The 14,546-nt window shown below is 36.5% G+C and overlaps 1 protein-coding gene across 1 annotated transcript in view; it reads left to right on the forward strand.

Annotated features, from left to right (window-relative positions):
* LOC126964424 (homeobox protein PKNOX2-like) overlaps window positions 1–14,546 on the forward strand; it is a 57,566-nt gene that overhangs the window by 26,698 nt on the left and 16,322 nt on the right. The window contains exons 2-4 of the mRNA XM_050807525.1: window positions 9,871–9,973; window positions 10,962–11,151; window positions 12,887–13,016. Of these exons, the coding sequence (XP_050663482.1) occupies window positions 9,894–9,973; window positions 10,962–11,151; window positions 12,887–13,016 (400 nt within the window). The 5' untranslated portion in view covers window positions 9,871–9,893. The remainder of the gene's footprint in view (window positions 1–9,870; window positions 9,974–10,961; window positions 11,152–12,886; window positions 13,017–14,546) is intronic.

A 14,546-nucleotide genomic window follows, 5' to 3' on the forward strand; every position in this document is an offset into this window, starting at 1 on the left:
TTGCATGTTTCGGCTTAAAACCTATTAAAGATTGTGTCCCGTAGAGATGTGGGTTCTCTCTGCATCTTCTACCGCATTTATCACGGGGAGTGCTCAGAGGAGCTGTTCGGGTTGAGTCCAGCGGCCGAATTCCACGACCGCATCACGTTGACGTCTGGTATTCCACAACCGCGCGTTTTCAAGAAATTTCTTGCCTCGCACAGCCACTTTGTGGAATCTATTACCGACTGCGGTTTTCCCGAACAGATACGACTCAGAGACCTTCAAGAAAAAAGCAGGCTAAACAACAGGCAGCTTAAAGGCCAGCAAAGCATTTCTTGACCCGTGGTGTTTCGGATGTCCATGGGTGGCTGCCTCACCTCTCCCCATCCCGTGGGCCTCTTGCCGTTTGCAAAATTTAAAGGAACGCAAAAGAAAGGGTATAACAAAACAAAATATTAAAGTTATTTGTTATAATTAATTTTTTAATTTGGTTTTTACTTGCTATTTATTTATTTCAAATTGCATAGGTCAAGATAATTATTGATCTATTAAGAAATTAAGGTAACAAGAAAAAATAAGTAATAGGAAATAATTACTTCAGTATGCAACATATTATTTTATTCTATAAAGCTTAGGAAATGTCTTATCGTTGGCTATAATCAATAATAAGTATTGCCCTCTCTAGATCTTGTAACTGTTTCCAATCTCCTTGGCATACTACTAATCAAGTTATCGTTAAACTGTTCGGGTTTGAGTGCCATTATTTCTGTAACGTCTTTTTAAGTTCTCGCATATTAGCGGGCGCAGAATACATTTCCTGTTACAATTTATCTTCCAAGCTAGTCCTACACATGCTCTACGGGGTATAGGTCGAGCACGCGTGCTAGCCATAAATGAAATTCACTTTATACATGTAGGTCACAGAAATGACACTTATGAATGTCAAAAAAAATTTTTTTTTCTTATTGAATCAACCGCTACTTCATAAAGGGTTGAGCTAATATGAGAAGTAGCAAGGAACTCATTGCCACTCTTTTATATCAAAATTTACATTTTCATCGATTTACAAATTATTTCAATTACAATATAATATGTAAAGTGATGCAACAAACACCTCACAACATTCATATCTACATCTCGAAGATATTCAAAAACTACGGCCACAGTATGGGGGCGTGCATTATCGTGCTAATAAAGGACTAATCGTACTACTATCTCTCCAAAAATGTGAGTTACATATCGTGTCGCCGCTAATGTTCTATTCTCAATGACGCAGAGTTCTGTACGACTACCCATACCATAACTGACCCTCCACCATTTGCCTCACTTCCACTGATGTTACACTGTGCGTACCTCTCTCAGGCATCTTGCGGGCATCGGGCACTTTAATTCCTATATCATCTCCTAAATAGAATACAACTTGACTCTAAGCTTCGTCGTTTCAATTTTCATGATTCCGAGCAAAGTAATTCGAGCTACTCGATAGCAAGAAGGGGTCTTGCAAGATGCTATCGAGATGCCTCTGGCAGGCAAGTGTGAATTTATTCCAGTTAATTTCAGTCTTCTTCTCACAGTTTTATTGCTTCGGTACTGTGACGCCTCGAACTTCTTGGAGCTTCGTTCTTACCTCAGAAGACGTCAAGGTCTTGTTTCTAAGCACGCTGTTTACTATAAAACGGTCATCTCTGAGAAAATTTTCTCAGTACAGAAAAGCACAAAAAACGCAATAATTTCATAAGTAACAAATGAAATTCGAAAAAGAAACATTCTAAAGCCTTCCTTCTTTTACAGGATTTATTTATGTTTGTAGCCAGTACGCATAATTATTACTACAAGAAAAGTCAAACCTTTTTCTTGCGTTAAGCTGAATTTGTCCATAAGTGTAATATAATTATTTCAAATCAATAATTTTCATTCATAAAATAACGACTGGTTATATTTTGCCAAATATATCGACATCAATTTTATTTACTAGACAACTCTAGATGTGACGCCGAACATTGACGTAGAATAAATAATAGTGCGTACAGATAAGTCGGCTCTTTGGATGCCGCTCGCGTTCATAGGTATTGCGTTGCGAATCATATTTGAACATTTACAAATACCCGCATAAAATGAATTGTTCGTTATTTTTATAGTTTTTCGATATTATATCGGCGAAGGATTATTTCATAGTACCTATAGTAAATACTAAATTTTATTCAAAAATATTACAAACGCTACGAGTAAAACAAGGAAGCTACAATACTTTGGCCGTATCATGCGTCATGATGCAGTGTATAAGCATGAAGACGCAGGATGAGGATGATGGATGAGGGCAGCGCAAGACCGATCGTCGTGGAGATCTTTGGGGGAGGCCATTTGTCCAGCAGTGGACATCTTCCGGCTGATGATGATCATCATCATGGTTCATGAGAAGTACTTGCTGCTGCAACTTATCAGGCAGGGAAACAGCTAATGAAAACGAAGACCAGATCAAACGCGAACATTATGCTGTAAAACCTGAGAGAGTGCTTTCGCTTGAGTGCTGGATTCCTGCTCCACTATGCTGTGTACAAGGTGAAAATAGCCATGATGCATCAGCCTTCGTTGAAGAGTTCACCTTAGTACCGCCGAACTCCACCTTCGCACGCCACGCCACAGGTTAGGATATCATCCCCACCATCTGAATGTGGGGCGGTCCTCCACAGAGCGGTTTTCAAGGAGCTTTATTCCACGTACTACAAAGCTTTGGAATGAGCTTCCTTGTGCGGTGTTTCCGGGACAATACGACATACGACGCGTACACATTCCTTAAAGGCCGGCAACGCTCTTGTGATTCCTCTGGTGTTGCAAGAGAATGTGGGCGGCGGTGATCACTTAACACCAGGTGACTCGTACGCTTGTTTGTCCTCCTATTCCATAAAAAAAAAGAGAGAAGGCAAGCAAAGGAGAAGAACAAGCCCGAAAAAGGGTGTAGTTTTGAAGTATACTCCGGTGTTTTTATGTTTGCAAATCATGAATTTCTTGTATGTTCTTCTCACGAGCTCTACATTTTCCGAATATATATATGGTAGATTCAATAATTTAAAAAAAAAATAATAGTGACGATTCAAAATCGCTAACTTTAAGCCTATTTGAATAAAGTTTGTTTGACTGTGACTAAACAACGTTATGTGCTATGTAATGATTCTTCTGCCGGTGAACAAGTGAAGTCCTGTCTAAATATCCCTCCCGCGTTTCGGGGGGGGGGGGGGATTCGTATAACAGCGAGGCAGCCAAATGAGAAAAAAAAGTGTTATCGTAAAATGTCCTTGTCTCTCATAATATATGCATTTAGTAAAAAGCTGTTAATTTTTTATATGCGTAGATGTTACAAATTTAATACTAGGCACATGTTTTGTCTTGACTGACATGCAAATATTTTTGTGGTTACGTAATTAATATTATACACTAATATAAATTAATAAATGGTATATTCAAGTTGGTTAACGTAAAGATATAATGAAATAACCTTACTATATGCAATAACAATATTATTTTTTTATTTAATTAATAAAATCATAAAAGAGATAATATGGTAAAAATAATCATTGAAAATGATTATATCCCGACAATAGAAGAAAAAAGGATAGAAGTGTTAGGGAAATATGCGATATAAAGCCATCGAAAATGTGTTATCTTATTTAATTAGTTAAAAATGAAACAAAAACTATTTCTGAATGATCATACCCTTAAACTACCGGTCCTCGTTTGTAGTTGGCAAGACGGTGCGGGGGAAGATACCTTCAAACAATTATAGGGTGTAAAAGAGTAAAATATCTAACTAATTTAAAATGATAAGTACCATTTTTGTGTAAACAGCTTTTGCCGCTTTAAAATTGCCAATTAATTAAGTATTAAAGATATTTAAGAGATAGACATACGACATCGCGGACTTTTCTGTCCTATATTCTTATATAGGACAGAAAAGTCAATTCAACCATACATTATTTTGTTATAATATCTCAAAGGGTTATGACAGAGTTTTTATTTAAAGCTCCCAGACTTGATACTTACTTACCCAGCTTATTTTTTTCCGACACCTCCAACATATATCGTTAACGTATACAAAAATTTAACAAATAAATCTTCCTCGAGAACCACGCATTCCATTAATGAAAACAGCAGGAAAATCGGTACAGTAGTTTATCACGAACAGACAGAAAGACAGACGCTGCGGAAGACTTTGTTTTATAAATTAGCGATAAGATGGGTTGCCAGTTACCAAATAATATTCATGCAATGATTAAAAACGATATGTTTAAAAGCGTTAATAATTTAAATCTTTAGCGTACTAGCTTTTACCCGCGACTTTGTTCGCGTTGAATAGTTTTTTGGGGATTTTTATTTTTTAGGCTACTTTTCAAATAAAACACATACAAACTGCTCTATCCGCTGCTGGCAGCGCTCTTCCATGGTACAGCGCATATCCCTTGTCATTGTGGACAGTCTCTTTAATAGTATTTCCCTGTGAACTTTAATCTCTTATTTCATCCCCATGATTCATCGTTTCAAAAATGCTCCAACAAATGTTTATAAATTATTTCTTATCAAGTACCTACATACAAAGTTTCGTGGTTTTATCTTCGATAATGACGAATTTCCATACATACTGCCATATTTCAACCCCTCCATTTATTTGTTTGCAATAAAAGGTAGCCTATGTCGTTTTTCTAGCTAGTCTAGTCTATCTCTGTACTAAATTTTATCAAAGTCGGTTGGGTTGGTTACGCGTGAAAGCGTAACAAACAAACTTACATTCACACTTTAAATATTAGTAGGGATATTTTGACAGTTGTTTTTTTTTAATGAAAATATGGGACGAGACGAGCAGGACGTTCAGCTGATGGTAATTGATACGCCCTGCCCATTACAAAGCGCCCTTAACTGAAACACAATAATGCTTACACATTACTGCTTCACGGTAGAAATAGGCGCAGTTGTGGTACCCATAATCTAGCCGACATCCTGTGCAAAGGAGCCTCCCACTGCTAAAGTATCAGGATAGTAAGATCAAGTACAACAACTTATTAAGGACTATTTGAAGTTTGAATAGCACTTAAAGCCCCTTGTAATAACTATATTTGTACACTCTGATATCACAAAGGGGTGTCAGGAGGGTGTAAACGCTGCAGTATATGGCAATAAAAAAAGATATTAAACCTCGGAGAACAACATTCATCACAAGTGTTGCCAGTAAATTGATATAAGATTCCCTTGTTTCTATTTAGTGTTGCCATTGTGTATCTAAAACTGTAGAAATGCCTCGGGGGTTTTTAATTAATTCTTTTATTTAACCGATCTACTGACTGAAACAAACTTACTTAAGTAAGTACTTAAAACACTACCAATAACAATTCTATTTAATTAGGCCTAGTAGTATATCATAATAGACATTTTGCCATATTGATATAGCAAAAGATTTGCTAACGTCTGTTCTTTATATATTATCTTTATATCTTAGATATATTTCTTTATGTATATTCTTATTATAGTTATTCATTTTATGTTTTGTTGATTATCGCCATAGTTTTCATTCAGAATTAGATGCGTTTTCAATTTATTACAAACATAATACAATTCCTTTACAAAACTAACAAAACTATGTCATGTTAAATAGTACCTATTGGTATACAAATGATAAATTCTCGTACATTTTTATATAGATTGAATAAGTAGCTTGTCTTTTAAAGTTAGGGGTATTTTGCGAGTGTTTTCGCACTGTCTATAATAAATAGAAATGTAAAGAAAAGATTTACATATTATGTGGATTTGTAAAAATATAAACTTTATATAAACCGTCAAAAAATGGTTACAATTATTAAAGTCTTAAAGTGCCTTGATTGAATTGATCACATTGTACTGCAAGACAAGCTTCTCAGGGGCAAATATAAGGGCAACCCTTTTACATGATAGCCATCTTATGTATGAAATAGCTGTAAAACAATAGTTCTAGGTGACAACTCCTCTTTATCTATAGAGGAGAGTAACCAAATATGGGCTACCATTTTGTTTTTGCCTCAAAAATAAAAAACCAGCATAAAATTAACCATTTATTGACGTCGAAATAATTACATATACATTTTTAAAGAGCTAAGTAACAATATTATGTTCTTAATATTATAATATATTATTGAATTGAGCATTAAACAAAATATCAAAATAGACGCTAAATATGGAACAGGTACTCAAATATGGGCTACAAATAGAAACTTATAATATCTTGTACGAAAATAACAATTATAAATATTTTTCTTATAAGAGATCAAATAACTTTGGAAGATGGATGAAATCACATAATTTACTTACAAAAATCACATATCCAGGTGTCAAACTCTGGCCCAGCACAGTCATTATATGCCCAGAGCTGACACATTAAACATCTAACCCACAGTTCTCCTGCTGTGTTTTCGGAAAAATGCTCCTGACAAAACAAACACGCTGTATCGGCAGTGTCAGGTGCCTCTCTTCCTATAGGGGCATCTGGTTCACTATCTGAATGAAATTGGATATCTTCTTCACCTTCACTTTCGTCCCTGATCTTGGCTTTCTTATTTCCTATACTTCTTTTCTTTGGCTTGGGTTCTTATCTTTTGTTTTATTTTCTTTTTCAATTTTTTTCTTATTTGTTTCAATAAGGTCATTTTTATATGGAGAATAAGTTATAACCGAGGCCACAGCAGCTCTTCTACCTCTATTAGATGTCTTTCTGACTTTTTTTGGCACGGGACTTATGTCATAAGGAGATACTAGACCTAGACTGCTACCATCAATTCCGGAAGACGAAGGTTGACAGTCATATGTTGGTTCATGACCAGTTCCAGAAGTAGATTCTTCTGTTTTAGTCGCAGACCTAGACTTCAAGGCCGGTGATTCGGTGGTGTGGGCTAGCCCATATTCAAGACCATAGGCATAGCCCATATTCGAAATTCTTTACTAAAATCAACTTGATCGTCTACTTTACAAATCATATACAGCAAACAATAAATCATAAAATTAAACTTATATTCTGCAATAAAACACATAGTTGAACTACTAAGACCTAATTTTCTTTAATTAAATAACACATTGATACGTACCGCAGAAAATTTTTGACAGCAGCAACACAGGTATGGTCGACACTAGCGACAGCTCACGTGCAACTGGCGAGAATGAGTGAGTGCGATGTTAGAGCGAATGAATGCGATAGACGATCGTCGTTTGTTGCGTCTTTCAATTGTAGGTTTTCGAGAATTGTGACTAGCCCAAATTAAAGCACTAGCCCACATTTAGTTACTCTCCTCTACGAAATCCCTTCTGTTGCCCCCCCAGGGATCCTTATTAGGGCCCTTATATTATCTCCCAAGGACTAAAATTCCAAAATCTCATTGCAATGCTCAATTAGTTACGTCGTATACCGAAAGTAACTTTAACGATAATTAATGCGTCTAAAAAGAGTCTCTTGCTGTAAGACAACCGATTATAACAGGCCAGGAATATTAGTTTCGTGTGCGTGACAAGCTACGTCTTACACTCGCGATTTGTGTTAGTGTGCGTGAATTGCTCTAAATGCAGGTTAGTTCCAAACAATATTTTTTTCGACGTTTTCACAGCTGTCATAGTCCATCTAGACGTATAAATGATCTAATCCCTGTGGACTATCTGATTGATCGTATTGATGAAACAAGCAGTCGGTCAGGTGAATTTATTATCATATTTTATTAAAAAAAAACACAATTAAAGAAGCTGCTGCAGGGTGAGTTTCTTGTGCCGTTACTTCTCTCAGAGCGCCATTTGATTGCCAAGCGATGGTAGTGTTTTGAACTGACATCAAAAAGCATTCTGAAGAAATCAATTTTGTGAAATGTCCTTCAAAGTTAGCGTCTATAAGAAGTTTTCGATTCAAAAAGCAAAATAAAACTGTTACTAAATACTAACCACGAAATAATAATATTTTCGATTATCGCATTGAAATCTTTTCATTACATTAATTGACCTTATACCAGCCGCTGTTAAGTATTAAAATGTGAATTGAGAAACGCCGTTAGCCAAATTATTAACACGTGTAGGTATAATTATGTTTTGGTGTCGTGGTTAACTTTCTTCGCCGCCGGCGGGTAGAATTAAAATAACTGAACATCTCATATTATAATTATTATTATGATGCTTTTTGGGTGCTAATAGTCTGGGATGCTTGTATAATTATAAGGGTTCCGTACTCGAAGGTTTACGATCAGGACTCTATTTCTAAGTTCGTCAAATCAAATCAAATCAAAAATATTATATTTGTAGGTAAATTGCATTACACTTGAAATATGTTATTTTTTCATACAGTTCGTTCGAAAGACCTTTCCTTAGAGAAGAACGAGCAAGAAACTCTAAGGTTTGCTGTTTTCATAACAGAATGGTATTACAGGTTATTATTTTCAATTAAATTTACAAAGCAAAGTACAACCAACATACACAAACGTCAATTACTTAATACCTTACACGAGAGAGTCAAATGTAAATTAATAAGTAAAATATATATTTACTACATACATAGTTAAGTATAGTTATTGAGTACGTACTTAAAGTAGGTACAACCTACAGTAGATGCATCAATGCATACATACCGTAAATAAAATAAAGGCATTATGCGAGCATTTTATAAGATCATACAGCTAACAACGTCCTTTTGTCTGTCAGCAAGCTGTATTGAAATCTAATCAACCGTAACAGAAAATGCTAGTAGAATATTCCATTGTTAAATTTGCCAGGGCGATACCATCCAAACATGACACTCATAACTTAAAGTGTGGCCACTCTACTGTGGTTCAGTAGAGTTTATTGTGGCAGCGGTGATCACTTAGCATCGGGAGACTGGTTTATCTGTAACTGCAACTTATTCTTCTGTTCTATAAAAGACTCACTTAGTTATTGAGAGTCAGAGCCGGGTAGAATGGTGCGTTGCGGTCTGTTCGGGATTTTAGCGATTAGATAACGATTAGGCATTCAAATTCACATATTTTTATTCAAAATCTAAGTGATTTAACTTCAAAAAGTACCACTGATTCAAAAAGGAGTGCCTCAGACCTGAGAAGAATGGATTGTAAATTTTGATGGATAAGATTAACGAGATTTACTTATTTATCCCTTTACGCTGTCACATGTATGTGTTAAAATAAAAGTAGTTTAAAAAAGTAAAAAACACGCTTTGGTTGAAAAGGTGATGGTCGATATTTAAAATGAAAATCAATTCCTGCCTTATCGACGATAGATGCAAAAAAATATATAAATTAATAATAATAAATATATTAAAACAAAAATCTTATTTTGCGAATTGAAAAATGGAATATATTAATCATATTTATGTATTGTCATGGATCCTCGATAAGTCTACGAAGTTTGAACGAAATCTGGCCGTTTAAATAACAAACATACACACAGGTGATGAAGCTAATAAAAAGCGTGTAAAAACTTTATTTCTTAAAAATCACTTTACTTGATAGGACTTGAATATAATAAAAACTTAGAATAGAGTTTATTTGTTTATTTATTGGTCTACCAGCCATTTCACATGAAAATATTTCTTAAACAATTAACAATGCAAAATCATTTAAAGGTAAACACTAGATGCTAATTTCGCTTATCAATACATTATTATAAATCTAAAAGTGAGTTAAAAACTAAAACCAGTGAAAAAACATTATAGAAAATTTGGAAGTCTGCAATAATCAATTGGGAATAGGTTAGAGTTAGAAGTAGACTAACTACTCCCTTGTTTTAACAGAATACACGAGTAGTATATTGTGCAATGAATGATGGGGCAATATACTAAACATCATGTATGTATAATAGTACGTTTTAATATTGCGATGTTATGACCCTTTTATCTTTGTCTGTCAGATGCGGTGGAGATAGGTGACGGAATGCAGGGCGGCGCCGCGCCCTCGGCGGACGACGCCGGCGATCAAGCACAGTTCGAAGCCGACAAGCGCGCAGTCTACAAGTAAGTGCACCCTTAACTGGCTTGTGGCTGTACTATTCAGCAGAATAAAATGAAATAGATGACCTGGTCCAATCGCTGTTATAAAAGGTGACTGAGGCATACTAACGACGGTATATCGAAAACACGGAAAATCACCGTGGATTATGGGCTGGTACTAAAAAGTTAATACATCGGACTGTACATATTCTTAAAGGAACCGTAATCGTCGTCATAGCGCATATATTCTTCTGACAAGCGAGCAAGCACAAGAATATAATATAGGGCATATATATTACCAGGATTTATCGGTTGCAAGTGTTCAGGTGTTTCTGTACCATCGATATCAGTTTAAAGCTTTTTTTTTTCGCCTGGTCACACTTAACTATTACATCCTGTAAACCCTAGTCAGCACATGTTGTTGAATGTTGTAATATTCAATGCGCAGTAAACAGTAGTAGGGTCTCATTGGCGGAAGGAGCGGGGTGTACAAGCAGCGATCCTCGCGTAATACAATAACTAAGCATTCATTTCGCTTCCCGCAAAAGTATTTATTGATATTAATACATAATCTTTTTAATATTTGATCCATTAAAAGATGTTATTCTAAAGTGAAAGTTTTATAACATCGTTTAAATTTTTTTACCCATCTATTACATGTCCAATTTCAATAATTGTAAAACATTGTACATTGTAGTATGGTTGAATTTATATCATTAATTTCAACTAGGTACTGTTTCCAATTTAGTTGGGCCGCGCGGTCTTAGGCGCCAATTTTAAGCTCTGGTTCCCGAGATGGAGAGTAGGTTCGAACCCCACACAGGTTTTTTTAATAACATTTTTTTTTCTTCTATACTGATAATAATATGCTATCTAGTGAAAAAAAAAAAAAAAATCACTTGCATCGTAGTATCATAAAACCACACAATTGATTTTTTCCAATAGTTCGGCTATTATCTATATGAATTTGAATAATAACGAATTTACTATTTCGGTAATCACCACGTTACAGACACCCTCTATTTCCACTCTTGGCGCTCCTCTTAGAAAGATGTGAACAGGCCACTGCTGGGGCTGAGTCTCCGGCCGCTGACGCCTTCGGGGCGGATCTCCAGGCCTTTGTGCAGCACCAGAGAAGGGACAGGAGGCCTTTCCTGGTCGATGACCCGGAGATCGATGGGCTGATGATTAAAAGTATCCAGGTATGTTTTTACAATTAATTAATTTACAAAAAAATTAGGCAGAGTTTTCGTTCAGTTGTGTTTAGACCGCGCTTTGAATTCAACGCCCCGCACTGACAAAGTGTTCAGTGAAAAACTGTTCAAATAACAGCACATCCAAACTTAAAAAGGATGCAGTGTCGTATTTCAGGTAAGTGACCTTAAAAATTAACAAAATTATGTAACTAATTTGACGTTTAATCATTTTACTAAATAATTACATTTTAATGGCTAAAACAAAATGATCTTGGCTCGTGTTGGCAACCGTCTGTTTCGTACCATAATGAATGAGTTTCTTACGAGCGTATACAAAAGACTTTGAACATTACTGTCCCCAAATAAGGTGTTAATTTGAATGATTTGATGTCTTAAGGTTATCTATATAAGTTAATGTATACGTATATATATAACGCCGCTCGGACAGTTTTTGACAACCTTTTAATAAGCGATTGGAAGTCTAGTTGTTTATTGTACGTTAATGATAACAGTTTAATAATATGAAATACATAGTATTTTCTTTGATTAACGGGATTGTTATACATTTAAATAAAATACCCATTTTTTTAAGGATTAAAACGTGTTACTGTATTTAAAAAAAAACATCCAAATGGGAACAGAGAACACGGGCTAAAATTATCTAACACCTGCGATCCAATAATCTCTAAATTATAAGCCAAAACTACACATACCAAAGAAGAATGGAACACTGTCAGTGAATGTTGTCAAAAACCATCTGTCTACAGGCAGTACCACCTCCGAGGCATTAAATGGCGATAAACGTCACAATGAGAACTATAAATACTATCTTGCTCGAGCCGACTTAACCGGACCGAGTGTTACGTGCCCAAGCGAGGCTGACTGTTTAAAACTTGGCAATCAAATTCGGTTACAACTTGGCAATCAAATTCGGTTACAGTCACAATAGATTCGTTTGCTGTATTTCCATTAGAGATTTTCTTCTCTTTGTTAGTCTACAGCTAGTAGTTATATTGTAAGTCTTTAGTCCAACCACTTATTTGGAAGCTAACGCTCTTGTGGTACCTCTGGTGTTTCAGAAAAAACCCTGAAACAGTACCCATATGTCCTCTAAGTGGACACCCCCTATCGACTAATAACTTATTCTGTGCCAGTAGCCTGAATAGCTTCGAAACGGGCGCGGCCAAGGCGATTTAAAATTTAAAAGACGCCGAGAGTAAGGGGTGTACAAATTACCCGAGGCCGAGGTTTGACCCGAGTTGAGTTTCTTTTGCCGCGCGAGCCAATATGTTGATATAAATTTAGTAGAACGTGAGTGCCGCGAACGGTTGTCGATCCAGCTTGAACAGCCCGTGGTGGTAAGACAGACCAGTTCATTCTTGTAAATCAAATAAGCAATAACTTTAAGATTTCTCGCACCTGGAGACAACTATACTTCTCTGCACGAGCCAAAACTACAATCGTTCCAACTGCGCGCGAGCGAGCCACAGATGCTCCTTTGATGGGGTCTAAAAAACCCACAGCGAGCGGTTCGCCCGCGGCACGTTCAAGCACGGCAGCATCCCGTCTACATGGCGCGCGAGCCTTTTATCGATGGCTTGCCGAGCGTAATTTGTACGACAGGACTCAAATCACGAACCGGCTGTGTACTGAACCGAATAGGAGAGGCTGTCGTTTTCACCATCAGGTGAACCGTGTGCTGGTTTGTCCTCCTCTTTCATAAAAACATTGGTCTTTTCAGGTACTAAGGATTCATTTGCTGGAGTTGGAGAAAGTTCAGGAGCTATGTCGCGACTTTTGCGGAAGGTATATAGCGTGTCTGAAGACGAAGATGCAAAGTGAGAATTTACTTAGGACGGACTATACTGCAGGTACGATCTTTGTGAAAGAATATAATTAATGTGGTGTGAGGGTTATCTCTAAAAAATAAATTAATGTTTTTCTTTTATATAAGAGGGGGCAAACGGGCAACAGATATCAAGAGATGCGTGGCCGCCCTTTAAGGTGGGATTAAGATCTTTTCTTGAAAGTCCCAATGTCGTATAGGTTCGGGAAAACAGCAGCCGGTAATTGATTCCACAAAGAGGCTTTGCGAGGCACTTTTGCATTTTGATGTAATGTCCGGTGGTGGAATTAGGCGGCTGGTATGAACCCGAAAAGCACTGAGCTCTCCCCGTGAGAAATGCGATAGAAGTTGCAAAGAGAACATCTCTACGCAACGCCAAAGAATCAAGCCGATCGGAGATGACTTGATCGTCGATGATCAAAAACACTCTTCGTTGTATGCGGTCAAATGGAAGAAGCTGGTACTGGAGAGCACCCGCCCAGAGGTTAGAACAGTACTCCAGAGAGGCTGAATTTGCGCCTTATAGTTCTATATGGTACACTAAGCTTTTTAGAGGCCAGATTTTTTATTTTAATGCCTCCAAATTACCGGAGATTACGTTAAATTCCAGCCGCATCATGTTGACATCTCTGGCATTCTATAACCGTGCGTTTTGCGAGTAAATCTTTTGCTCCTTATGTTATTAACAAAATCTCCGAAAATACCAACGCGTTGCTGTGTTATCTAGTTGTTGAATTTAATTGAAAATAATGCGTTTTGTACTTTTAATGATATTTATTAGAATTATTGTTGACATAATGCCAAAGAACACTTAATATTAATGTGTATAAGGATTAATATTTACATATATGATGCTTTTAATGATTATTGATTTAATAATGATTGATCATTGATTGATTTTCTGTTGAATTATATAATTCACATTTAAATTATGACATACCAAACCTAATGCTAGAACCAATGCAGGCGACGTCGCGGGCAGTAGATAGTGTTTTATATTTGATAAAAAGACATTTATTTCAATAGCCTTAACAATTAATACATAATTTTGTCATGAAGGAAATCCTTTATTGCTCTTTGAATTGATAAGAAAATTATACGAATATTTATGTTTTTAAAGGTATTTTGTTGCGTAGGCCATTACAAACATTAGGGTGTAAATGTTTCGTGTTTTTTTTTTTATTAAAAAAAGAGCGCCAAAGAGAATAACTGGGAGTGTGTTTGACCAGAGAAGACATTTATTAGCCAAGCGATAGTTATTGCCTTGACTTGAATAATATTTTTTTTATGGAATAGGAGGACCAAAGAGCGTACGGGTCACCTGATGTTAAGTGATCACCGCCGCGCACATTCTCTTGCAACACCGGAGGAATCACAGGAGCGTTGTCGGCCTGCTAGAAAAGCGTACGCGCTTTTTTTGAAGATACCCCTATCGTACTGACCTGACCAGATATTGCACAAGGAAGCCCATTCCACAGCTTGATTGTAGTGGAAAGAAAGTTCCTTGAACAAAGCACTGTGGCGGACCGCCACTCCTGATATCCTAATTTATGGC

This window comes from Leptidea sinapis, chromosome 5 (assembly GCF_905404315.1).
Source record: "Leptidea sinapis chromosome 5, ilLepSina1.1, whole genome shotgun sequence".
In the NCBI taxonomy this organism is placed as follows: domain Eukaryota; kingdom Metazoa; phylum Arthropoda; class Insecta; order Lepidoptera; family Pieridae; genus Leptidea; species Leptidea sinapis.